The sequence below is a fragment of the Cygnus olor genome, chromosome 5, assembly GCF_009769625.2.
Source record: "Cygnus olor isolate bCygOlo1 chromosome 5, bCygOlo1.pri.v2, whole genome shotgun sequence".
Taxonomy (NCBI): Eukaryota; Metazoa; Chordata; class Aves; order Anseriformes; family Anatidae; genus Cygnus; species Cygnus olor.
Genome location: NC_049173.1, coordinates 31969026 through 31993502, shown reverse-complemented (window position 1 = coordinate 31993502; position 24477 = coordinate 31969026). Strand labels below are relative to the sequence as shown.

At 48.7% G+C, this 24477-nt stretch overlaps 1 protein-coding gene and 1 long non-coding RNA gene across 7 annotated transcripts; one reads left to right on the top strand and one right to left on the bottom strand.

Annotated features, from left to right (window-relative positions):
* The first annotated feature begins 4 nt into the window (after nt 1-4).
* PGGHG (protein-glucosylgalactosylhydroxylysine glucosidase) lies at nt 5-23860 on the top strand. Of its 6 annotated transcripts, none has more exons than XM_040560041.1 (15): nt 5-133; nt 7080-7271; nt 9179-9446; nt 10603-10813; nt 11444-11879; nt 12954-13073; nt 13268-13402; nt 13737-13848; nt 18775-18847; nt 19353-19489; nt 20109-20242; nt 20505-20600; nt 21049-21146; nt 23280-23494; nt 23674-23860. In XM_040560041.1, the coding sequence occupies exons 2-15, from the start codon at nt 7269-7271 to the stop codon at nt 23736-23738; spliced, it is 2103 nt and encodes a 700-aa protein (XP_040415975.1). In that variant the 5' UTR covers nt 5-133; nt 7080-7268; the 3' UTR covers nt 23739-23860. The 6 variants fall into 6 exon arrangements, with proteins under 6 accessions (XP_040415975.1, XP_040415976.1, XP_040415979.1 ...); XM_040560042.1 differs by lacking the exon at nt 5-133 and adding an exon at nt 6815-6933; XM_040560045.1 differs by lacking the exons at nt 5-133; nt 7080-7271 and adding an exon at nt 7747-7838.
* Nucleotides 1910-4216, bottom strand: LOC121071634. The gene is made up of 2 exons (XR_005820725.1): nt 3270-4216; nt 1910-2148 (listed from the first exon to the last, which is right to left on the bottom strand). It is a non-coding gene; the product is annotated as an uncharacterized LOC121071634 (long non-coding RNA).
* Nucleotides 23861-24477: the final 617 nt, after the last annotated feature.

Below are 24477 nucleotides of genomic sequence, written 5' to 3'. Positions count from 1 at the left end.
TGCATTTGGATCTCTGCTCTGTTTACGAATATGCTTCCTTCTAGGTTTCATGTTACAAATCCCCTTTCTCCAAGAACAATACAGATTAAATCAGTCCGCTAACGACCAGCAGGATTAGTGTATAATTTGCATAGTATGTGGTACTATTTAAATGTGTTCTTTATTGTCAAGTTCTGCTCTTTTGTGGGAAGCTATACTCCTGATATCTTTTGACAAATAAGCATGAGTGACTGAAAAGGTCTGAATAAGGCCTGAGATGAGGTTGTGTTTTTCTGGGTTTGTTTCTTTGCTTTTGCCTCTTAATGACTTTAAAAGCTTTCCATAATGTAATGGTTTTTACTCTGCTGCTGCTGATGTCTGTGTAAGGATGGAAGATAACTGTACACATCAAGACTTTGAAACAAATGCAGGTCTGAACTGGGGGCTATGTCCAAGTATCCATTTGGATGCACAATACACATAATTAAACAGTAGTAATAGCAAACTACACTAAAACTTATAACAGTAGCTTTAAATTGAGCAGTCATACGACTTGGATAAATTCCTGAGGGTGTAACTGGATTTTTTTTAAGTACTGCTGCCAAAGCATCCATGGATGGTTTTTGCTTCACAGTGCTAGCTTGATGGACTACTGTGATTCAAGAGCTTCGGTTAGCATTTTGATTCTCTGGTTATTGAATATTCTGTGTCACTCAAACTAGCGTAGAAATTCTTCCTCTTTGTATGCTTTTTCTGTTTGCTGTCTTGACTTTCAGGGTTTAAGACCAGCGACAAAAAAGAAAGCACATGGCTGATGCTACGCTGCTATGCGAGTGCAAAGATGTCTTGGACAAGGAAGAATTAAACTTTTTTTAAAACAGCAAAAGTAAAAGTGTCAAACCCTACACCTGGTCACCCTCAACCCTTCTGCCTCTTATTAGTTTTTGTCTAAATTTCTTGGTTCAGTTCTGAATACCCATGTCTTCTCTGCCCATTCCATCAGCTTTAATGTTCTGCTCTGCCCTTAGCTGAGCTGTTGAACTACGTTGCGATGTTTTCTCCTCCGATCTCATGCAATTTGACTTCCCTAGCTCATGCCTTGTTGCGTCTTCCAAAGCTCAGTCCTGATCTTACTCTTACTGGCTTCAGAAGAGAAGGCTGGGGGAATGAGCATTCTGGTCGGGAAAATCTTCCCTTTACCTCATAGCTAAAGACAGGAAGAGGGCTCGAAAATAGAATTTCCTTAGCAGCCTCATGTCACTACATGTTGGGAGTCAAGGCAGTGCCAACAGCGCAGCAAGCTCATAGGGCTGCCATCACTTTTGATGCATATCAAAAAGCTGAGGCAGTGCTGTTGAGGCAGTACTCGAGTCTTTTCCCTGAGAATATTTTGACAACGCTCTTGTACTGTGGGGAGTGTTTGTACAGAAATGTTTGAGCAGCTTCTGAAGTGAGTGTAAAGATGTGTAGTCCAAGTGAATTGTGGCAGTTTCAGAAGTTTTTTCAGGATGTCTGGAAATACGGTTTGCTCTCTAGATCTTTCTGAGTGGGAGCAAGTGCTGGCTGTCAGCTTTCCTAGGGCTTAGGAAGTTTGGTGTGTGTCTTCACACAGGATCAAAAGAAGTCAGGTGTGTAGCAGCGAGCAGACCACTTTTAAAGTGGTATTTTAAAGCGATGTTTAAAGCCTTTGAGCATCTTCTTGTCAGGAGTTCAACTTAATTTTTTTCTTCTGTGTTCATGCCGAGTAGTTCCTCGGTATCTGCCTTCTGCTGCACTGCAACTCTACTAGGTAGAAGCTCAAGTGGGAAACCATGCATCCCTGGGGCCTGCTGCAAACTTATACAGGAATACTGCCTCCAGGACAGCACGCTGTCCAGCAGCACAGGATTGCTGGTTCATTCCCCTATCAACAAGCACACAGACAAGCAAAGCCAACAGACCCCGGTGTTTAATGCAAACATGAATTTTAATGAACAAACTCAGGATTCTTTCCCGGATGAAGGTCTGTTCTGTGATCTTGTCTTCGCTCACACTTCTGCTCCTGGGGGTGTAGGTGGTTCTGGCCACTTCTTAATCTCCTCTGCTCTTGTAGTGCTCCACGTGTGCCAAGACCCAGGCTGCTGGTGCCAGGAAGCATGTAAACATCACAGCTAGCGCGATGGCTTGCTCCTGCGGGTGGGAGAAGGACCAGAAGAATCAGTGGGATGGTTGCACAGCAGCTGCAATGCCCGTGGGGTCCCCAGGGCAATTGCATGCTGCCGCATCTAATGCAACAGAGTGCGCTCATCTGCACTCCCTGCCCTTTCCAGGCTGTCAGGTGAACACCTTTTGGGCCTGTGGAAAGGAGATTTGGGTAAGCACAGCAGTTTCTACCAACAGCGGACCAAGTTGGCTGCTCTCTAGGTCTGTTTCTATTGCTCTGTATTTCTTGGTCACGATGCTCGCTGGGAAGCGTGACTGTGTCCTTCAGTCGGCTGCGAGACTCAGGCTTGGGCCCACAGTTTCCAGAAGTAGCTGTGCCTGACTTTCAAATGACTTTGAGGTGGGAAGAGCAATGCGCAGCAGCCTCTGCTATTTCTGGCACACAAGCACAGCACTTAACCCGTTGTGCTGTCACTTTTATTTCTTATTTGGCTTGGAGAAGAGTCTTCAGACCTGTGAAACGCTTCATTGGAGACCTTGGAAATGCAGCTTGGGGGTAAACTCCACAAATAAAGGCTGGCAGTGAAACCCACCCGGGATTGTTGGCATAAAGCTCCTTTTTTTTTTTTTTTTTTTGAACTCCTTTCACCCAGCCCAGGAGGGTCTCTGCAGCTGGAGCAGCTGCTGTTTTGGTGGGCAATCATCCCCGCTGCAAAAGGAAGGAACAGTGGAAGGACCTACACAGCTCAGCTCTGCCGGGGCAGCAGACCTTCCCTGCCCAGGAGCACACCTGCTTTGGGGGTGAGTGCCCCCCTGGAAATGGCAGTAAAAATGGGGCGGGGGGGGGGGAATGGGGCTGTCCCTGCATTGGTGGGGTGCCTGGGGCCTTCAAGCAGCCCATGGAGGGCAGTCTGGGCTGTAGGGGACTTAAAAGGGGGGTGGGGTGCTGAATGGACAAAATAAAAGGGAAGCAAGAGCTGGGGGGGTAGGGGGTAGGAGGTGTGTGCATGTGCACCCTTCTTCCTACCTCTCCCCCCACCTTGCTTTAATTCCCAGCAAAAATTTGGGTCTGTATGCCAATGCCCAGGCCGTCCCCAGCTACCTCCCTCCCCCGTTTATTTTTTTTTACCCCCCCGTAAGCTACTCACAGCAGCAGAAATGGGGTGTTCAGGTGGTTTGGAGGTGACCCCCGCCCGGGGGACCCGTGGTGCCCGCAGCATGGTGGCCAGCAGCCGGGAGCCCCCCTGGAAGCCCCACATGGTGGCGGCAGGCTGAGCGCTGCCCTCCTCGCTGCAGCCACTGCCGGACTGCAGCTGCCCGGCCCGTCACTGCCACCCCCCTGCTGCCACCCCTCGGCACTGGGCCCGCTCTCCTGGGAGCGTGGCAGCAGAAAACCTGCAAGTGTCAAGGTTCTCCTCGAGTGCTCACTGCTTTTTTCCTCCCCCTGAAGTGTTTGACCTTCCGCCTGCACGCCACAAACAGCAGCCCCAACCATCAAGGGAAGGCATCTCTGCAAAGTCCTGCTGGAGGGCAAACCTTTTATTTTGAACTTTCTTAAATTTGTAAGACCCATAAAAAACATACATTCTTTAAGCCGTTGCAGATGCAATGGCCAACCCTTGCTTGTCCTGAACCAGCAATGGCTGCTTGGCTTCTCCATCTTCCCTTTGTGGCTCAGTGGATGTACAGGCTCCAAACCAAGCACATACAGGCCTTACGTGGTATTATGATCTGTCCTGCAAGCCATGGACTGTTGGAGCCGCTGACGGATTTGTTGGTGGTGTTTGGTCAGGTTGGGCTGATGTTTGCACAAGCAACTTCCTACTTGCCTCAACCTGATAGCAGAAGTGGCTGAAAGCCTCAAGCCTGGGTCTCATTCCTGCGATGTGCAGGCACTTGTCAGAGAGACAAGTCAGGTCCCTTTGCTTCAACACGTGCCAGCTTTGTTGAATAACCCAGCTTTGTTCTTCTCTCCCTTAAAAACAGGTACACAGAAGGATTATCGGGATTTGTACGGAATTGGGAATGCTCTCTTGTTCTCCTGGCAGCTGCTGGGGTTTTGCGGTGTGCAGCAGGCTCCTCTTTGGGGTAAAACTGGGTTTTTATTATTATATTGAGAAGGTCAGAGACTTTCTCCCAGAGCACCAGCTGTCTCAGGAAGGCACAGGTTTTTACCTTACAAGTGGCACAGTGAGCTGCATGGACCAGGACAGGCCAAGCACACTTTTGTTGATGAAAGATGACTGAAGAAATTTAAAAGCAGTAAGAGAATCCTCTTACCTTATATCTGCTGCTTGCAGCTGGCTTTCCGAAAGATTCCTCTTTGACGCCTGTCTCATCAGATTTTTTTTTCCAACTCGCTGACAGTGATCTCTCTATGCAGCAGTCACAAAGCTGGGGAGGTGGCGGAGCCTCCAGCAGCAAAGGGTTTTTCTTCTGAGCAATTTCACAAAATACCTTCCATGTTGAGATAAGGAAGGAGACTCTTAGTCCTCTGACCTCCAGGAAATCCCCCTTTATATCTCATGCTTACTCACTTTCCTCCTCAGTCATAATTGTATTAGCAGACATTGCATCACCTGCTTCAATCAGTCCTCACACGCTCAGCTTTTTAGGGGGCAAAGGAGGGGGGAGCATTCCTGTACCTTTCTGTAAACCTTGGTGAGAAACATCTTTTGCTCAACCATTTTGCTCTTTTGATCAATCTTCTCATGTGAGACAAGTACTCGTTGAGGAGCATTGCTGGGATGAACATGGATGACAGCAAGAGTGGCCTCATTGGTCTGGGGCAGCTGGGAAAGCCTTGGTTGTGTTTTCCTATAAATGGTAAGGGAATAACCTTGTCTGAGCAGTGAAGTCTTGCAAGTTTTGTTTCAAACAGGAGCCAAGGAAAAATACCAATTATGAACCTTTGAGAAGCTGGAGGAACAGCTGGTGACAAAGGATGGCTGTGGTTAACAGATTTCTCTTCAAATTTTTAAAGAAACTTGTCTGTCTTATCTGGGAGAAAATCATATGGTGCTGATGAATAAGGGGTATTATTGTGGTCATCTTGCCAATGAAGAAAGGGTCTTTAGACACACTGCTTTCTGGTCACAGCAAGATCAACTTTGAAAAAGCTGTGACAGAGTCAGGGTAGGTCTTGCTGAGATAAAGGGATTTTTCTGAGAAGGGTATTTTTATGTTCCTTCAACAAAGCAAAGAAAACAGTGCGTATCTGTTGGGTGGGCTGGAGGAGTGAATGCTCTCCACTTATGCGCTCGCAGCTGCTGAAGGAAATGCTTGTACTGAAAGCCTTGACGGTGTCCGAGCTGCAGCACCTGGGGTGCTCTCTGGTGGATTAGATTCATGTAGCTCTGCCACAGACTCATTCCTTGCCTGAGACCAGCTGTTGGAATCGAAGAGTAAAGAAAAGCCTAAATGAAGCTTCCTGCGGCGAGGTTTGACTTTAGATCCTTAAATACGCAGAGCAGAGCTGGTAGCAAATGTTAATAGTTGGGCTCAGACCTTCGCTGCTCATCAGAATTTCTCCAAGGCATCTCTCAGATATCGATACGACTGATCCAGCAATGCTCTGCTATGCAAATTGTATTACCTAGGGACCATCTACCTTTGTCTCTCACAGGCTGGTGAATTTTCTTGGAAGCAGCAGATGCATGTACCTGGAGCAGTTGACACAGGAGACACTTTGACCCCCTCTATCTTTTCTCTTAAAGAAGTTGTAGAGCAGCCCTTGTTCTTGACTCATACACTCTTGATATTCCACCTCTCCTTTCCCCTTCCTCCCTGGGTAGTTTCTAGCAGGAAGTCTGCTTCAGGACATGTTACCAAGTGTGCCCATGGAAAACCCCTCAGCCCCGTTTAGCATGATCGGACCCAGAGGTGGGACAAGGAGCATTACCTTTATTTTCTTTGCAAGCTCACATGATGCTTTCAGTGTGGTTTCTGGTCATGTTCCTCCTGGCTCAGTCACTATCACTTCTCTCTGGTGCTGCTTGTGGGAGACTTGAGTCACAAATCTGAAGTGACTCACAGTGCCTTGCTCAGGAAGGTGTGGTGAGGAGTGTTCATCTTCCCCGAGCCACAGTGAGCAAAGAGAAGCAATGTCTTCGCTTGCCTAGGAGAGCTTCTGGATGAAGGATTTGCTTCCTTCACACTGACAACAGCTTTGCTTGAGTCAGACATTGGCTTTACTGTGGATTTACAGAGAGTAGAACAGATGTGTGGCATTTATCCCGTAAATGCTGGATTGTTCAGTAAAATAATCCTTCTCTCTGAGCACCGAGCCAGAGGCAGTAGGTTGCTACAAGAGTCACAGCATCTGGCCATGCTGCTTTCCACGTGTCCACTGATCTACGAGGAATGGACCTTAGATCTTTTGGCTAAAGGAGGTTTTGTCCTTCCAAGGATCGTGCGGGCTAAAGAGGGTAGCTGTGTAGAGGCTAGGATTTGGCCTTAAAGCATTTTGGCATTGATGCTGCCCTACACATTTACCTATATTGCTCATGTTGGTATAGGGTGGATTATTTTTATGTTCTCCCATAATCAGTTCAAAGCTTTCCAGCAGCTGTAGCATGGCAGGACTGTGTTTCAGGTGCCAGGCAAGCTGCTGACGCAGTGCTCCCCTGCATCAGAGACAGAGGCAGTGCTTGGTTTGGTTGAGCAGGGAGCCTTGATGATATTCTTGCTCGCAGGAAAGTGAAGGCTAACAAAAGCTGAGGTTGCCCCATGCCTGGGCTGACCTTGGAGACAAGGTGAGGGAAAGGGAGCAGGATCAGACTCAGAGAGAAGAGACACCGAATCAAGTAAGAGGTGGATCTGGGACCTCCATCTTCTGGTGGGCATTGACAAATGAACTGGAGGCACATCTGGGATCCAGGGAGAAATTTGCACTTAGATCTGCAGTAAATTCCTGTTTCTTTCTTTCATCCCTCTCCTTAATGCCCCCACTTCCTAAGCCTAGGTCAGCAACACGATGCTTCTGTGCCTTCCTGTGGCTGCCACGTTTGATGGAGAGCACAAGCGTGTCTGCAGAAGAGCAGCCATCTCCCTTTGCTGCAGGACACATGGGATGAATTTGGCCACTGCAGCTGGCAATTGCAAGATCTGTTTTTCTGCTCGTGTATAAAGCCGGACTGTGACATGAGATGGTAAGAACATAGCTCTGGAAAGGTCTACAGGGAAATGAGTAGTCATGGTCTGGGCCATAGAGGATGTCTGTGCAGTGCTGTGGCTTCTGGCTGTCTCAAAGCAGTCTCTGCTGGAGACAGATGGCTGCTCCGCCAAAGCAGGGGCTTTGGTGCATTGAGGCCATGGCTTATCTGCATCAGCAAGCTGGAATTGGGGTTTGGGTGCTACCCAGAGACATGGTTTTACAGGTGCTTCCGTGCTCGGGTAGCATCAAGATGATGCAGCCTAGCAGGTAGCGCTCAACACGCGGAAGAAAGCACGTTTGACCTTGTAGCAGAAGGTAAGCTGGGCATCTTTGAGGACAGCTCAGTAAACCCTTGTGTTCCATGTGTGACAGGGTTTTAAAAACAATAGAAGATGTTGGGGTCTGGGCGGAATGGGGATTAACGCTAGAAGTGCCTTCGTGGCACAGAAAATCAGGGTGGGGACTGCTCTGCACCAGAAAAACAGGCTGCAGCACCAGCAGTGGTTCAAAGGACGGAAGCTGGAGCGTGTTACAAAGCTGAAGTCTGGATCTCCAAAAGCAGGCAAGTGAAAGGGTCACAATGCAGCTAGGGACAAAGGGCAGTTGTCAGCCACAATTCCTTCTGCAGAGGTCTTTGTGCTGCTCTCTCAATGGAGAGCGATGATGGCCGTCTGCCAGGGCTGTGCTCATTGCTAAATTTCTTGGACAACTTTCAGCTTCTTTGTCTCGGTCCCTCTTTCCTGGTTCTCGAGGCAGACCCAGTCCCTGGTGTACCGGATGGTGAGCTTATCTAGGCAAATACCTACGTGTCAACCAGGTTATTTTTAAGGAATAGGAAGGGCGGGGGGAGTTGTTTCCTTCCTCCCATCTCAGTTGGGCAACTTCCGTCGTCCTCCCTCCACCAGGGCCCCACGGCAGCAGCCTGCATGGTCAGAGTCCGCGCACAGCCTGACATGAAAGGCAAGCTCAAATCTCCGAACTTCCCCCACTTTTTTTTTTTTTTTTTTTAACTCCCTCCCTGCAGGCAGGAGGAGTGTTTTTTCTTGTGATTTGATCGCGGGCACAGCCTGATGTGAGCCAACTGAGTTGTCCCCAAGCACGGCAGCCCGTGGGGACAGCTTTCGGGTACTGCCCAGAGCTGGTGTCCCCCCTCTGCTCGGAGAGCCTGTCCATGCTCCACTTCTATCATTTTTTATATTAATGCAGTGCCTAATGCTGCGAGGCACCAGGTCCAACTCCCTTTTGCAATATTCTCTTTATATGTGCATATGTATATATAAAAAAATAAATAAAATGTTCCTCCCCAGCAAGCCAGTAATAGAAGTGAAACTAGAGATGCAAGAGGGAAGTGTGGAGGTACCATAAGGATAAAGAATAAAAGAACATTCAGTAATGTTGCGGAATAATGTTGAGAGGATGAGGAAGGAAGAAGAAGATAGTTATGTGATGTATTGGGAGAAAGTGGTGAGATACTAGCATAGAAAGGGAAGTGAAAGGGGAAAAATTGGAGAAGTGACAAAAGCAATGAGCACGCAAGATCTGGGTAAGTTAAAGAAACTGCCCTGCCTGGCTGGGAGATGTCTGCCAAAGAGGAAACTACACAGGAGGAAATGAGCCTGGGTGGAGCTGACTCACCTGAGGTGCTGGGATGGAGGAAAACCATGGCTTGGAGGTGCTAGCGGTTATCAGAGGGGAAAATAAAGGAAATAGAGACCCGAGGAATGTAGCGAGGCTCGAAGCAGATGAGCAGGAAGGTTGTGCAAAGAGGGGCAATTTGCAGCCACTGTTTTCAGCTGGCATCCCCCACAACCACACTCAGCCATGCACCAACTTTGTCTGTGTTGGGATTGCACTGTCCAGCCGTTTTCTCTGACTTCTACCTTTTTTATTTTTGTTCCGTAGTTTGGACTGGTAAAAATGACTGACGGCAAGGAGGACCCTGCTGTGTTCACCACCACTTATTTGCCCTCAGACCAGCGTCTTCTTGCTACGGTGACCAACGCGTACCTCGGCACCCGTGTGTACCGTGACATCCTCCATGTCAACGGGGTGTACAACGGAGCGGTGGGCGACACGCACCGTGCTGACGTCCCCAGCCCCCTCAGTGTGAGAATGACTGTGCCTGGTGCGAACAGCCTGGCTGAGACCTTCACCCTGAACACCCAGACGGGTAAAGAGCAAAGCACAGAGAAGGTGTTCCTGTCCTGCAACTTCCTTTCCTACCTGCAGTGTGTGTGCCCTTTGCTCTTTCTCTCTGACTGCTGGCCACCCTCTTCTAGAAGTTAAGCCTCCTTGCCTCTTCCAGGAGGTCACCTCTTTCTTCTCCCCGCTCTCCACTCACCCATGGGATGACTCAGTGTGTACCAAATAGGTCTGTGAAGGATGTCAGCTCCACCCCAGCAGTGGAATTCATTGCTTTAGGTGCAGCCAGTGCTGGAGTTTTTGTGCAGAACAGATACGTAGTTTTGTTGGTAAAGGAGATTTGATCAATCAATTCAAATGTTATAAAGATATGAGATGAATCGTACCCCAGATTTCACTGACTGTCAGAGGTGTCTAACCATTTGGTTCAGGTGCAGGCATTTATTTTGGAGGCAGCTAATTAAGTGAACCCCACAGCGTGTTTGTAAAGGAGCCAGAAATGGATACGGCATTGTTTGCTCTTGCCTTTGGACAGCAGCCAGCTCTGACCTTGGTGTCATACATTAGAAAGTGTAGTTGGAAGAAAGGTGAGGAGGGTTTTTTTTGCTGATCCCTCTGCGAGTGCTCATTTTGCAGATTTCAGGATTTAGTTGTACAGAGTACTAAATTCATTTATTTTCAGAAGCAGTTCTTCTCTAAGTAGTGGTATCTACTGAATGAAAGGGGCACTTTCATTCAGGCACGGAAGACATGCAGAAGACTTTCCTTTCCCACATTCATAGAATCATAGAATATCCCGAGTTGGAAGGGACCCATAAGGATCATCAAGTCCAACTCCTACGTTACTCTTATGAAGTTGCTTTGGAATAAGTGGAGAATAAAAGCAGGCGATTTTCAGATTATATCTCAACCCCTGCTGGAGCCAGGCTCAGTAAAGACTGTTTAATGGTGAAACCTGGTAAAAAAAAAAAAAAAAAAAAAAATTGTATTACGAATCCATTCCTCACCAGCTTGGTCAGATTTAGTGTTTTAACAGTGTTGTCCAGTCAAAACCTGTGTTCTGGCCTGGATTTGGGAAAGACTGTTCCTTTGCCAATAGGAACCAGTAAATAAGAGAGAAATGTTAGTCTGGGGCAGAACATCAGGACCTGACAGCTAAAAAGGCTGACTCTTTGTGCTTACAGGAACCTTCAGCCACGTGCTTCAGTCAACCAATTATACAGCCACCCATCAAATCTACGCTCACCATTCCCTTGTTCACTTGATGGCCTTCAGCATCACCATCCGGCGGTCAGCTCACACCGGCCAACCCATCACGGTGCAGCTCCGGACTCCTTTTGTGCCAGAGAGCCAGGACTTGGACCTGTACCAAGGACCGGACTTCCAGGGAGCACAGTGAGTCTGCTTCACAGGCAGGAGCCTGGCCTGGAACAAATCCTTCATAGATTGTAGCACGTTGCCTTGTTCCCAGATAGGAAACTGAAAAAGTAAGGCTAGAGCTAGACTGAGATTATAAGTATTGTTGAGGCTTTTGCAAATTTACTTCTTCCTGACAGGAATGAAAAGTGTATATATATATACATACACACACATACATATATATACACACACACATACATATATCTATTTTTTTTATTATATATAAAATATATAGAAAATATATAGAAATACTTTCATTAGTTGCAATGCCAAAATTATTACCTACGCTGACACACAAGAGCATCAGAGGCCACAGGGACTATATGTGATTACAAAGAAATGAGTTTGGAGAAGATGGTGAGCTCGGAGGAGATAACCTCTAAAAATGGCTTGATGGGGCTGGGGATCCCGTGAGAGAGTTGTGATGAATCTCAGTCTTCTACAGTTTGGAACTGGGACTGCAGCTGAGCCGAAGTATGGGGACAAGGGAGCTTCTATCCTAGGTGGGAACAGGGGAAAAATTCAGCTGATGGTTCACCCTGTGTGGGTTGATTTGCACTTCGGCTCTGCTCTTACTTTTCCCTTATTTTTTTCCATCCCCTGCAGCTATGTCTATGGGACAACGCTGGTTCCTGAGGTAGAGGGGGGACCCCGGCCCACTGTTCACATGCTCTGGACTCCTGTGCCACAAGCCCTGACCTTGTGCGGGGAGGAGTGGGAGCAGTCCTGGGAGTTCCTGACAGCTGTGGCTGAAAGCGAAGAGGAGGTGAAGAGGAGCTACAGTGAGGGGCTGGCCCTCATTGCCTCTGGCTCCCTGCATTCCTCCCACACCCGCGCCTGGGACGCGCTGTGGCGAGGGTGCTGCATCGACCTGGATGGCCCTCTGCCTCTAAGACAGGCCCTCTACGGGTGTCTATATTACCTGCTGAGCGCCATCCCTCCCCGGGACAACCCGGGTTTCCTATTCCACGGCATCAGCCCTGGTGGCTTGTCCAACGGCACCCGGCATGAGGATTACTGGGGGCACGTCTTCTGGGACCAGGTGGGTTGAAGCTGTCCTATCAGTTCACCTCGAGGCTTTGAGCAGCAACTGGGATGGAGAAAACTCGGTGTGAGGTTGCTCTCCTCCTTGCTGGCAGTAGGGGTATCTTGGCACCAGCCTCTTGTAGAAGAGCATCCTGCTTCTCCTTCGCTAACAACTAGTGAGGCTCAGCTCCATCCTAGGCATTACTCATGTTAGTTATCTCTAACTCAAAAGTTAATTGCCTAAAGCCAAGCCAGAAGGCTGGTGTTGGTGTGTAGACAGCAGGGGTGAGAGGCCAAGAGGGATCCCACAGCAGGGCAGCTCTCTTCCCCATGCTAAGATAGGTCGCTCACCCAAGAGAGGCCAAAGCAAAGGGAACTTCAGTGTCTAGTTTAAAGCAAGGCCACTAACATACGGGAAACAAGTTGAAACCTGCCTGAAATCCTCCCAGCTTTGGTGGCATCAGCAAACCCTATTGTGCTTGAGGTAGCTATTGAAAAAGCACGCGTTTTCTATGTTTTCAGCTTTTCAGCGTAGGTTTGGTGTGTACTCAGCAAACCAGTCCATCCGGGCAGCTTTGTCCTAACCAGAGGCTCAGAGCTGCCCTTGGAGACAGCTGCACTGAATGAGCACGCAGCTCTGCAGTTGAATATTTAATGCATAATGTGAGTGAGAAACACGGCTAGATGGTGCTGAGCACCCTGTGCTGAACCCAGCCTGGTCTTTCAAACAGGCAAAGGCTTTTTTAGTCCTGTGGGCCTTGTTTTTGACCCACCCCAGAGCCTTTGGCTTTTTGGAGGACTCCTGCCTCCCCTCTTTTGCATGCTGACGGTCCCACTGAGATTATCCTAGCAAGGTACCAGGGGGGTGGCTAGTAGAGGACAGGAGGTATGGGTGCCTAGATGCACTTTTGAGGGCAGAAACAGAGCTTTGTGGATTTATCCCTTTTAGTGAGCCAATGTGACAGCACCTTTAAGCAGCAGCAAAGTCATGGTCAGAGCATTCAGGACTGGGGGTGGACTTGAACTGGTGGGAGCAGTTGGGTGTCCAACCAGCCAATTTCACCACCTTGCTTTGCTTGGATGTTTTCAGGACACCTGGGTGTTCCCGAACATCCTGCTGTTTTACCCTGAGGCTGCCCGAGCCATTCTGGAGTACCGAATTCGCATGTTGGAAGGAGCCTTACGCAACGCAGAGGAGCAAGGCTACAAGGTGGGGACAGGGCTGTTGGGCTGGGGACAGCGCAGCCCAGCCAGCGTCACCCAGCAGGACAGTTCGACTTTCTTCTTCCTCTATGGCTCTATCTTTAGCCAGAGGCTGTGAGCTGGGCTTTGCCTGCAGGTTGTAAACAGGGAAGAGTGTCAGGAGAGGTGGTGTTTTGCTGCTCCATGGGTGTCTTCTCCCAGCAGGGTGCTAAGTTCCCATGGGAGAGTGCAGCCACTGGCCAGGAGGTCTGTCCTGAGGACATCTATGGAGCCCAAGAAATTCACATCACTGGGGATGTTTTGATGGCCTTTGAGCAGTATTATTACACCACACAGGTAAAGGGAGCGTGTGCCACGCGGAGGGCCTGGTGGTAAGGCCTGCAGGGCATCTGATGACTGTCGCTGTCCCTTCTCAGAGAAACTCTGCAGTTATCTGCTCCTGTCGGAACTGCCAGTAGCACTTTGGGGTCCTTTCTTCATCTCCTTCTCCCAATCTTGCTCCTCATGGGTGGCTCAGCATCCTATTGGCTCAATTCAGGCCAGTTTTCTGCCTTTTTCCCCTGCTCTGTGCATTTTCTTATAGCTCCTTTCCTTCTGCTGAGTCTAGGCCTGTCTGAATTTCCCTCATGCTTCCCCGTCCCTGTTTTTCTCTGGCTTTGGCTCCTTCCAGGACCAGAAGTTGTTCAGGGAGGATGGAGGATGGAAGCTGGTGGGGGCCGTGGCTCAGTACTGGTGCAGCAGGATGGTGTGGAGCGAGGAGGAGCAATGCTACCACATCAGAGGTACTTCTGCAACTGCCAGGCCTGTTTGTGGGGAAGGGCTTTGCAAAGAGAGGCTCAGAGCCCCTCCAGCCAGACCTGGGTGGGAGTGCATGGGTTCTATAGCCTCCTGCCCTGTTATACGTGTCTGTATCCACATGGCAAGATGCCAAGCTCTTTCAGTGCCACAGGGCCAGTTGTTTTCCTCTCAGCCCCTTGCTGCTCACAGGACACCCCTTAGCATCTCCTTCCATTGCAATATAAGTTGATGCGACAAGCCTGGGTGCTGTTTGAGGTCTGATGGTGTGACTGGCAACACTTTGGAAAATAGGGTACGAGGGCTTTAGAGAGGAAGGAGAGAGATTCAGCAGGGAACGGGGATGTACCTCTGTGTGATGGAAGTGAACCTGGGAACATTGTCACTTTAGGAAACAGCAGGGAAATGCTTGTGAATTGTCCCAAAGGAACTGGGGAAGGACTCCTCTAAAAAGGTGATGTGGCAGGTGGCCCAGCTGAAGTGCCTCTACACCAATGCACTCAGCGTGGTAAGCAAGCAGGAGGAGTTGGAAACCACAGGGCAATTAGAAAACCATTACTTAATTGCTATCATGGAAATGTGGTGGGATGGATCACATAACAGGAACACTGGAAGAGAGGGTTACAAGAAGGGCTTCAGAAGAGATGGAGGGCAGCACTCCTACCCCTCCTTCCTTGCCTATGTTAAGTATTCAGGTTGGATTTCAGGAAAAGGTTTTTCACTAAGAGGGTGGTCAGGCACTGGGACAGGCTCCCCCAGGGAAGTGGCTCATAGCACTGAGCCTGCTGGAGCTCAAGAAGCATTTGGAAAATGCTCTCAGACACATCGTCTGATATATATATATATGTGTATATATATATATATATATATATATTTTCAGTGGCCCTTTGGGGACGCGGGCGTTGGACTCGATGATCCTGGTGGGTCCCTTCCAACTCAGATATTCTATGATTCTATAAGAAACGGCTCAACATTGAAAAGCTGCCTCTGAGAAACAGCCACGGACAGGTTGAGAGCTTGTGGGTAAAAGTTAAGGACTGGACCAATAAAGGACACCTCGTGGCTGGGGTTTACTATAGGCTGCTGGGGTTTACTATAGGCTGCCTGATTAAGGGGAGCCTGTGGACGTGCCCTTCAGCTACAAGCAGCATCGTGCTTGCAGGCATTCATGGTGGGGGCGGATTTCAACCACCTAGATATCTGCTGGGAAAGCTGCACAGCGGGCTGTAAGCAATCCAGGAGACTCCTGGAGTGCACTGAGGATAACTTCCTGGTCCAGGTGTTAGAAAAACCAACCAGAGGAGAGGCGTTACTGGACCTAGTACTCACCAGTGCAGATGAACTCATTAAAGAGGTGAAGATTGGAGGCAGTCTGGGCTGCAGCAACCACACCCTGCTTGAGTTCATGATTTTGAGGACTATGGGCCTGGCAGAGAGCAAAGTCAGGACCCTGAACTTTAGAAAAGGGAACTTCCAGCTATTTAAAGGCCTAGTGGATGAGATCCCCTGGAACACTGTCCTTAGGAATAGAGGAGCTCATCGGACCTGGCAGCTCTTTCAGGATGCTTTCCTTTGAGTGAAAGAGCTCTCTACCCCCAGGTGTAAGAAATCAAGCAGGGAAAGCAGGAAACCAGCATGGCTGAGCAAGGGCCTGCTGGTCAAACTGGGGTGTGAGAAGGAAATAACAGGCAGTGGCAGCAGGGACATGTGGCCTGAGGAGAGCACAGGGATGCTGTTTGGATGTGTGGGGATGGGATGCGGAAAGCCAAGGCACAAATGGAACTGAGATCGGCAAGGGATGTAAAAAATAACAAGAAGGGATTCTATAGGTACACTGGCCAGAAAAGAGAGGCCAAGGAGAGTGCCCCCCCCTCTGATGAGAAGGGAGAACTGATAACGACAGACATGGAGAAGGCTGAGGGACTCAACTTCTTTGCCTTAGTCTTCACTGCCAGTCAGGCTTCCCACATCTCTTGAGTTGCTGAATGCCTAGGCAGAAGTTGGGGGAGCAAAGTCTCTCCCACTGTAAGTGAAGAACACAGGCTGGCGACCACCTGACGGAACTGAACAGGTACAAGTGAAGGGATGCAAGACACGGACTCCGGATGGCTCTTGAACAGGAGACGTTTATTGCCCTTTTTCACTACTACATATACTTTCCCCGTAGCCCCATGCGCTGTCCACGCACCCAAATCTGTCATACAATTGGTTAGAGACCCTCAGACACGCGCCTCGAGCCAGCCAGCAATTGGCCACTGCCCAAAGCTCATCTTTAACACTGTAGCCAATTTACTTTATCTTGACCTTGTTCAAGTTTTTGTTTCTACCGCTTGTTTCCTCATTATCTCTAATTCAGGGAAGTGTGAAACAGCGCGAAGCCACCTGTGGGTTCCTTTCCCACATACAAGTTTATGGGACCCGGTGCCACGCATCCCAGGGTCATGAAGGAATTGGCTAATGGAGTTGCCAAGCCTCTCTCCATCATATTTGAAAAGCCCTGGCAGTCAGATGAAATCCCTAGTGACTGGAAGAAGGGAAACATCACTCTCATTTTTAAAAGGGTAGAAAGGAGGGCCTGGGGAACTACTGACCAGTGAGCCTCACCTCTGTGCCTGGGGTGATCATGGAACAGATGCTCCTGGAGGCAATGGTAAGGCACATGCAAGGAGGTGATCCGAGACAGCCACCATGGCTTCACCAAGGGCAAATTGTGCCTGACCAACCTGGTGGCCTTCTACAATGCAGTGACTGCATCAGTTGATAAGGACAGACCGGCTGATGTCATCTACCTGGACTTCTGTAAGGCCTTTGATACAATCCCACGTGACATCCTGATCTCCAGATTGGAGAGAGATGGATTTGGAGGACGGACCATTCAGTGGATAAGGAATTGACGGGATGGCTGCACCCAGAGAGTGGTGGTCAATGGCTCCATGTCCAGGTGCAGGCCAGTGACAAGTGGTGTCCCTCAGGGTTCTGTTTTGGGACCAGTAATGTTTAATATCTTTATCAGTTTGATTGAGCGCACCCTTAGTGAGTTTGTTGATGACGCCAAGCTAAGTGGTGCAGTCAACACACCAGAAGGAAGGGATACCATCCAAAGGGACCTGGACAAGCTTGAGAAGAGGGCCCACTTAATGAGGTTCAACAAGTCCAAGTGCAAGGTGCTGCACCTGGGTCGGGGCAATCCCAGACATAAGCACAGGCTGGGAGAAGACCTCACTGAGAGCAGCCCTGCAGAGAAGGACCTGGGGGTTCTGGTGGACAAAAAGCTCGGCAGGACCCAGCAGTGTGTGCCTGCAGCCCAGGCAGCCACCTGCATCCTGGGCTGCATCACCAGAAGGGTGGCAGCAGGGCAGGGAGGGGATTGTCCCCCTCTGCTCTGGCCACGAAGATGCCCAGGGGGCTGGAGCACCTCTCCTATGGAGAAAGGCTGAGAGAGCTGGGGATCTTCAGCCTGGAGAAGAGAGGGCTCCGGAGTGACCTCATTGCAGCTTTTAAATACTTAAAGGGAGCTTATAAAAGAAAAAGATGGAATGCAAAACCTTTCAACCCGAGTCATTCTATGACTTGGCAACCCAGGCCAACATTTTTTTTTTTTTAAACGAGACCTGAGTTTAAATCTGACAGTAGCCTGTAGGAGTTCATTCCTCGAAGGTCTCCTGGTGTTGGTGCCAACTAAGTACAACCACTGATATGTCTGGCAGGACAAAGTGTGTCTCCACAGGCAGCAATCCTGCTGAAGCACGTTATGTTGAACGAGCACACATCACCAGTGACTTGAAGAAGAGCTAGAAGTGAAGCAGAGCTGTTTGTTGGTGGAGGGTCTGGAGGAGATGGCTGGGTTAGAGTTAAAGGATCTCAATGCAGTTGGGGTGATCAGAGCTAGAAAAGTCCCCGGAGTTGCTGCAGGTTAGCTTGTGATCGATAGATCCTTTGTATTAAACCCCAGTGTCCCAAAGGTTGTCCCAGAAGAAGGCACTTGAAATGCCTATTTTCACTTTTCTTTCGGAAAGTGGACATCAGCAAGGGAAGGAGTTGAGCTTATAACTAGGGAAATATATCCGGTTAAGGACTTGAAGGTCACATTGCCTACGAGTCTCAGCTCTGAATTAAGGGAAATGCCTTCGGGATGTCTGTTACCTTGAGAGTCTGCACTTTCTCAGCTAAATCACAGAATATTCCAAGTTGGAACGAAGCCACAAGGATCATCAAGGCTAACTCATAAAGCTGTAAGACAGGGTGTTTCTCCTTCACAGCAAATGCAAACACCACTTATGTTCCCCTCTACTGAGCATTGCACTGAGGTCACTTCCAGAAACGGAGGCAACACCTACTGTCAGGAAATATCAGGACTCCAAGCATGCAGTAATGCAGGTACAATTCAATAGGTGTTTCTAGTAGTTTTATTAATGATTATCGTAGTGAGAATGCTCAGGCAGCATCTCTTCCTCCATGCTCTCTGCTCCGTCGTTGCAGAGGCCCCACTTATATGCTGTTTCAAGGACATAAGGAAAATCATTTTAATGTTAAAAAGGCAGGAATACATTCTTGGGAAGAATGGATGTTGGACAATCATCTATGTTAATGAAACCAAGTTCCCATTTCTGGGAGGGATGGACTCCTTAGGGCCCATAGGAGCAGCACATCCAGTATTAGCTCAGTAGTGGGAGATAGAAACAATCAGGACTACTAACTTTTGGTTGAAAAGAGTGCTCCTTTCATTAGGATAAACTTCTTAGACCTCTCAAATCTTAAGGATTAATATTTTTTCCACTGTACTAGTCATGTGAGCAGGCATCAGTGCAATGGAGGGGTTCCCTTTCTTGTGCCAGCTCCCTGAGGAGGGGCACAGAGCCATGGCAAACCTTGAGTGTGCTGCAGTATGAAGTGTACCCTTTCTCTCCCTCCAGGTGTCATGCCCCCAGATGAATATCACTACCAGGTTGATAACTCTGCTTACACCAATGCCTTGGCCCAGCGGAGGTAACACGCATGCTTTGGTTAAGGCACTGGGCCAATTTTCTTCTCTTCTGCCTAGCTGTCTGGCAGGGGTAGGAGACAGCAAGTCTCCCACATGCTGCACACCTTTCCTCTCTTTGCATACCTCTGTCTGAGCTGGTCTCCTTTGCCTTTGTTTGCAGTCGGTGGAAGGAGGTAGATGCTCCCCTGGCAGTTCACCTGACCCTTCAGGTATATGCATTACAGAGGCATTTCACAAGTTTTTCATTTCATCTCCCTGCATTGTGTGGGACGTTTAGACAATTAGCCAGCTGGAAATATATGTAGCTAGACAAGGAGTCCCAGCTCCAGCAATGAAAGCTGTTACCCCAAGCTTAGACTTTGACCCATATTCTTTCTAAGCACCTGCTTCTTTGGTGGTGAGTTATGGCTTAATTAGTTTTTTGTGTTCCCTCCCTTCTTTTTCCCTCTCCAAGGGGTCACAGGCACTTTTGCCTGGTATAAAACATTGTTCCTCACTCCTTTTCAGCTTACGTTTTGCAGCTGACATTGCTCAAGACCTCTTGATTCCTGTGCCAGAGGAGTGGGTAGAATGTGCCAACAAAGTCAAAGTGCCTTTTGATATGGAGAAGAACTATCATCCTGAGTACGATGGTTACAGCCCAGGTGAGCGGAGGGGCAGCAGCAGACCTTTGAATTGGCCGGTGCTCTTTCTTTTGAAGCACAGAAGTGAGGCAGGGACAGTGCCTGAATGGTTGGCTGAAGCAAAAACCTCTAGCGTTTGCTCTCTCAGTGCAGAATTTGGGTTGCCAGTGTGGGGATCCTGATTTGTAAATGTTTTTTCTGCTTCTTGGTGGATCACTTTTCATTATTGTGGTCATGCAACTAAGGATTTTAGGTACGCAGAGGGTAGGAAGAGGCCTTGAGAGCATGGGATACTGGGCTGCAGATGACATGGTGGCTATGAACCCGTGTGTTGGCAATTAGGTCTATCCTTCCAAGGTCAAGTGCGATGTATTGCCATTCCAGCAACCTCTAGCAGTGAAAGTTCGTGTGGAAGTGCACATTCAGTTTAATGCCCCCTTTGTACATTTTATTTGCCTTTAGCAAGGCAGCAATGACTTGTCCTCCTTGCAGTTCCACAACATTTCCAACACGATGTGGTTTCTGTTGTTCTAAGTTTAAGATTCTGTATACCAGATTCATTCCCTTTATGAGTAAATAGACAATCAATTACTCCCAGCTGGCATATGTGGTCTGGCTGATTCTTGGCTCTTTTCCCCAGGTGAGCGTGTGAAACAAGCTGATGTTGTCTTGCTTGGATTCCCTCTGATGCACCCCATGAGCCCTGAGGTCCGGAGGAATGATCTGGAGATGTATGAACCTGTCACCGAGCTGAATGGGCCAGCCATGACCTGGGTAAGGAGAGGGGCAAAGTCTGAGGTGGTTTTCATCTGCAAGATGGTCATTCCTAGCTGAGTTAGTCAATGCTAGCCCATATCAGTGGACATAAACCTACTTTAAGCGATAAGAGAATGCGGGCAGTTATCTCGGAGCTAGAAATGTGTGCTAAAGGGATCTACACTGAAGGTTGCTAGTTATGGTCACTCTGGAGGCTTTGCAGCATAGTCACCCCTGGGGGAAACAGCAGCCAGCAAAAGGACAGTTTTCCCTCCTGCAGAGCATGTTTGCGGTGGGCTGGCTGGAGCTGAAGGAGATGCAGAGAGCACAGAGCCAACTGAACAAGTGTTTCAGCAACATCACAGAGCCCTTCAAGGTCAGCTGTGTGGAGTGTTGTCGCTGCTTCCATGTGACAAATGTCTCTTGCTTCTATCTTGCGTGTTCCCAAGCAGGTCCCTTCTATGCTGTCTGTGCTTGCAGTCACTAGATGATTATCATATTGAGCTGGGTGGTTGCACATTCAGTCTCCTCTCTGCATGTTTCCAAAGAACAGCAAAACTTGCTTCCTACCAAGCAATACAAAGCCAGGGGTCAGTATCCTGCTCATCCCAGGCTTCCTTCTTCCTTTAAGGGGTTGGGAAGGGAATGGAGATGGTGGTATTTTAAAGGCCATCTCATGCTGGGATGGGCAACAGCATATGACTGTTGCAATACCCCTAATATGTGGCTGTGATGGTAAGCATATTCAAACGCACATAACTATATGAAGGGTCCCAGTGAAACCACTGACTTTTTTTCCCCTCCTCCCCCTCATACTGGAGTAGATCTGGGTGGAGAATTCAGATGGATCTGGAGCTGTGAACTTCTTGACAGGAATGGGTGGATTCTTGCAAGCTGTCCTCTTTGGTTACACAGGGTTCAGGTGAGACCTATGTTATGTCTTATCTAATTTCTAACCAACAAGTGACTTGAAGCGTTAGCATTTAGCTGGAGCAACTTTTTGCTTGTGAAAAAGAAAAGAACTTGAAGCATCTAGCAAATTCCAGAACATCTGCCAATGGCTCTTGGCAGGTAGTGGTTAATGATCCTTGATGAACTGTGGACACTGGGGACGGTTGGTCACTGCTGGAGAACAAAGCAGAGTTTCCAGAAATGATGAGCTTTGATCCATTTCTCCTCCTGCTACATCAGTGTTTAAAGCCATTGGCTTCAAAAGGAGTCAAGACTTAACCTCCTTTTGGTGGAAGAAGGAGATAAAAGTAATCGTGAGCAAAAATGCTATTTCATAAAGCTGTTTTCTCCCTTCCCTGTTTTTCTGCTGAGTAGAAAGGGAGTCTCAAGCAGGCAGTTCTTCTTTCCCTGTTTCTTTTGCACCATTTTTTTTGTTGGTTTGTTTTTGCCTTTTTTTTTTTTTTTTTTTGCAAAGGCCATGGTGGATATCACTGTAGTGAGAGATGGTGACGCTGCTGAAATGGCAAGGGACTGGGAAATGTATTTGCTGTTCTCATGCCAAAAGACTAAAAATAGTATATGTAAGAGAGGGGAAGTCTCCTGCTGAGCCCCAGAAGTTGTGTGGAAAAGGAAGCTAGTACAGAGGGTCGTAGACGGCCTGGTTAACAGCAGCCTTGCCAGTGAGAGATGCCATACACACAGGTGTAAGTCCTTCTGCAACCCCTCTGAAGTAATCTGCCATCCACACACAGGACTGCAACTCTGTGGAGGAAAAGTGGTCAGCTGGAATTGCCACAGTATTAAGATACCTTAGAAAACACACTAAACTCTTCATATAATTTCAAGCCTGCCTCACATCTGAAGCAGCTTGGTGGTTTCAACTCTGAAGCAGCAGTCTCTGGAGTGTATTCTTAGAGTTTAATTGAGGATGGATCACACTGGCAAGTCTTTTGATTGCCAGTAAGGCCTTCTAGCACTGTGTTTTTACTCTGTATGTGTGTGGCCAGAATCTGCTGAGAAATCCACCAGACTCTTGGTGGAGCTGGGTGTGAGCTACTATATTCCTCGCTGAAAACCTTAATCTCAGCTTTTGCAAAGCTTCAAGGTCTTCAGACGCTGTGTGTGTGTGTCAGATTTGGGCCCCTCTTGCAATAGGCTCAACTCACAGGCTTTGGGGCTCGAGCCAAATTTCCAAAAATGTCACGATGACATTGATGTAGTCCTTGAGACCACACTCCTGCCTTGCCTGTTGTAAGCCATGGCTGGCTGGCACATTGGTCTGCTGCTGAGTACCTCTGTGGAGGCAGCACTTTGAGCGGGGCAGCACTGGCCCAGGCCGTGAGCCCCATTTAATTTCAGGCTGAGGACTGGTGGCATGTGTGTCTGGTATTCCAGCATGGGAGAAGTGTGCTGTTTCTGCTCTTTAGCCTCTCTCAAGTCCTCTCAGTAGTCTCAAGACCATGGTCAAGAGCTCTCACAAGTCAATATTTCAGTAAGAGATTTAGTGACTGTTATCTTTTTTTTTTTTTTTTTGGTCCAAAGCCAAAACACAAAAATGGGCTCTGCTTGACTTTGGATAAGGCTTTGGAGAAAGGATTCGCGCTGTTGGCCTGATTTTTATCTTTCTGTGAAAGAGCACATATGAGTTTATTCTGAGTTATTTTGGCAGTTTATTATCTCTATCCAACTCTGCTGCCCACTGCTTGTTGCTGTGCCCAGTTTTCCTCCCCATTCTGGAGCAGGGCATTTCTGAAGTTTTGCCAGCATAGCTGCTGATAAAGTCACACCCTGAGCTGGAGTGGGAAACTGAGAGGGGAAAAAATATAATCCTGCTGTGTTTTTGTTTGTTTGTTTCAAAATCCAACCTACAGACCCTAAGATGAGGAACTGGAAGAGGGACAGAAACACCAGAGGGTGCTGGGTTGTGAAATCACAGCCCCAGTAGCTTTTCACCAGATGCTTTGTTGTTGTGTTCGGGATTTGCCCAGAGAGCCTTGGGATACACCTAGGGGTCTTTCTGCCTGAAAATGCACAGAGTAAGAGGAGGGGCCCCTGGGATACATGAGGGGGTGCTGTTTTGACTGACTTGCACCTGCCTTTCCAGGATCACAAAGACCAGCCTTCTCTTCAACCCCTCGTGTCCTGATGACGTCCACAAGTTGAAAGTCACCGGTGTCTCCTACTTGGGGAACAAACTGAAGTTCACCATCACCAAGGAAGAGATCAGGATTAAAGTGACTGAATCTCCCCTTGACCCTCCCGCTCTGCCCCTGGAGGCAGTGCTGGAGGAGTCAGGGCAGCGGTTTCCCCTGGGTGAAGGTACGGTCATGACCCTTCACAACCCTGGGTGACTATGCGTGCTGGCCTTGCAGTTGTCCAACAGCACTTCCTGCTCTCTAGCTCTTCAGGAAGTAATTGCTTGGGCAACTTCCCTATAAATGAAGAAAATGTGGGGAGAAGCTGTTCCTGTGCCTCATGCATGTTGGTTTTTGTTGCAGGGCAGAGCATCTCGTTCCCCACGGCAGCTGGATGGATTCAGAGGTCACCCACCAAGGCGCATTAAAGCCTGGCTGAGCTGGGTTTTGCATGATGGGGACTAAAATCTTGAAGTGCAGATGTCAGAGGAAGAAGCATGTGGCACCCTTGCGGTGTTCTGGCCTGTGCCATAAAACTTTTGCCCCCGTGGGACTGTGTATGCTTTGTTTCTTGGGCCTAGGGAAGGTGTGTGGAGCACTCACCATCACTGGGCTGGCAGCAGCTCTTTGAGTGAAGCTGAGCATCCTTGTCCACAGTGGGGGCGCTGAGCCCTGTGTCCCCACTTCCCAGGCCGTCCCCATCTCTCGCTTAGTAGAGGGGACAACACCAAGCCTAAAAGCCACGTCCTTTGCACGAGGGGAGAACGGTGGAATGTGCGAGCTCAGTTTGAAACACATTCCCTGAGCGGCCTGCGGATGCTAAATCCTGAGAAAGCGGCAGGTGCTCTTCCTGCTGTGCTTCTCAAAGGGTTTTGCAGGCCTAGCCATGGCTGCTTTGCCACGTCAATCCACAGCAGCAGCCAGCAGAAAGAAGAGGCCCCCTTTGCCTCTGGTGTTTGGATGTGCCAAGCACCAGCACCCCAAACCTTGACCCCCCCCGTACTGAGAAATGCTGCTGAGGCAGCGTGATGAGGTATGGACAAAGGCAAGGCTGAAACTGAGCATTGTTCTGGTGCACAATATTTGTGGTTTTGGTACTGTATTGCCTGCATGCCTTCATTAGAGCTGCTGCGTGTTGAGCATGGGGATTTTGAAGGCGCTCCCTGC

Coding starts and splice junctions, on each gene's coding strand:
- PGGHG (XM_040560040.1), top strand. CDS start 8,203: ATGGTCAGAGTCCGCGCACAGCCTGACATGAAAGGCA. Junction 8,240..9,176: donor ACAGCCTGACATGAAAGGCA/AGCTCAAATCTC, acceptor TTTTTGTTCCGT/AGTTTGGACTGGTAAAAATG. Junction 21,147..23,279: donor TTTGGTTACACAGGGTTCAG/GTGAGACCTATG, acceptor CTGCCTTTCCAG/GATCACAAAGACCAGCCTTC.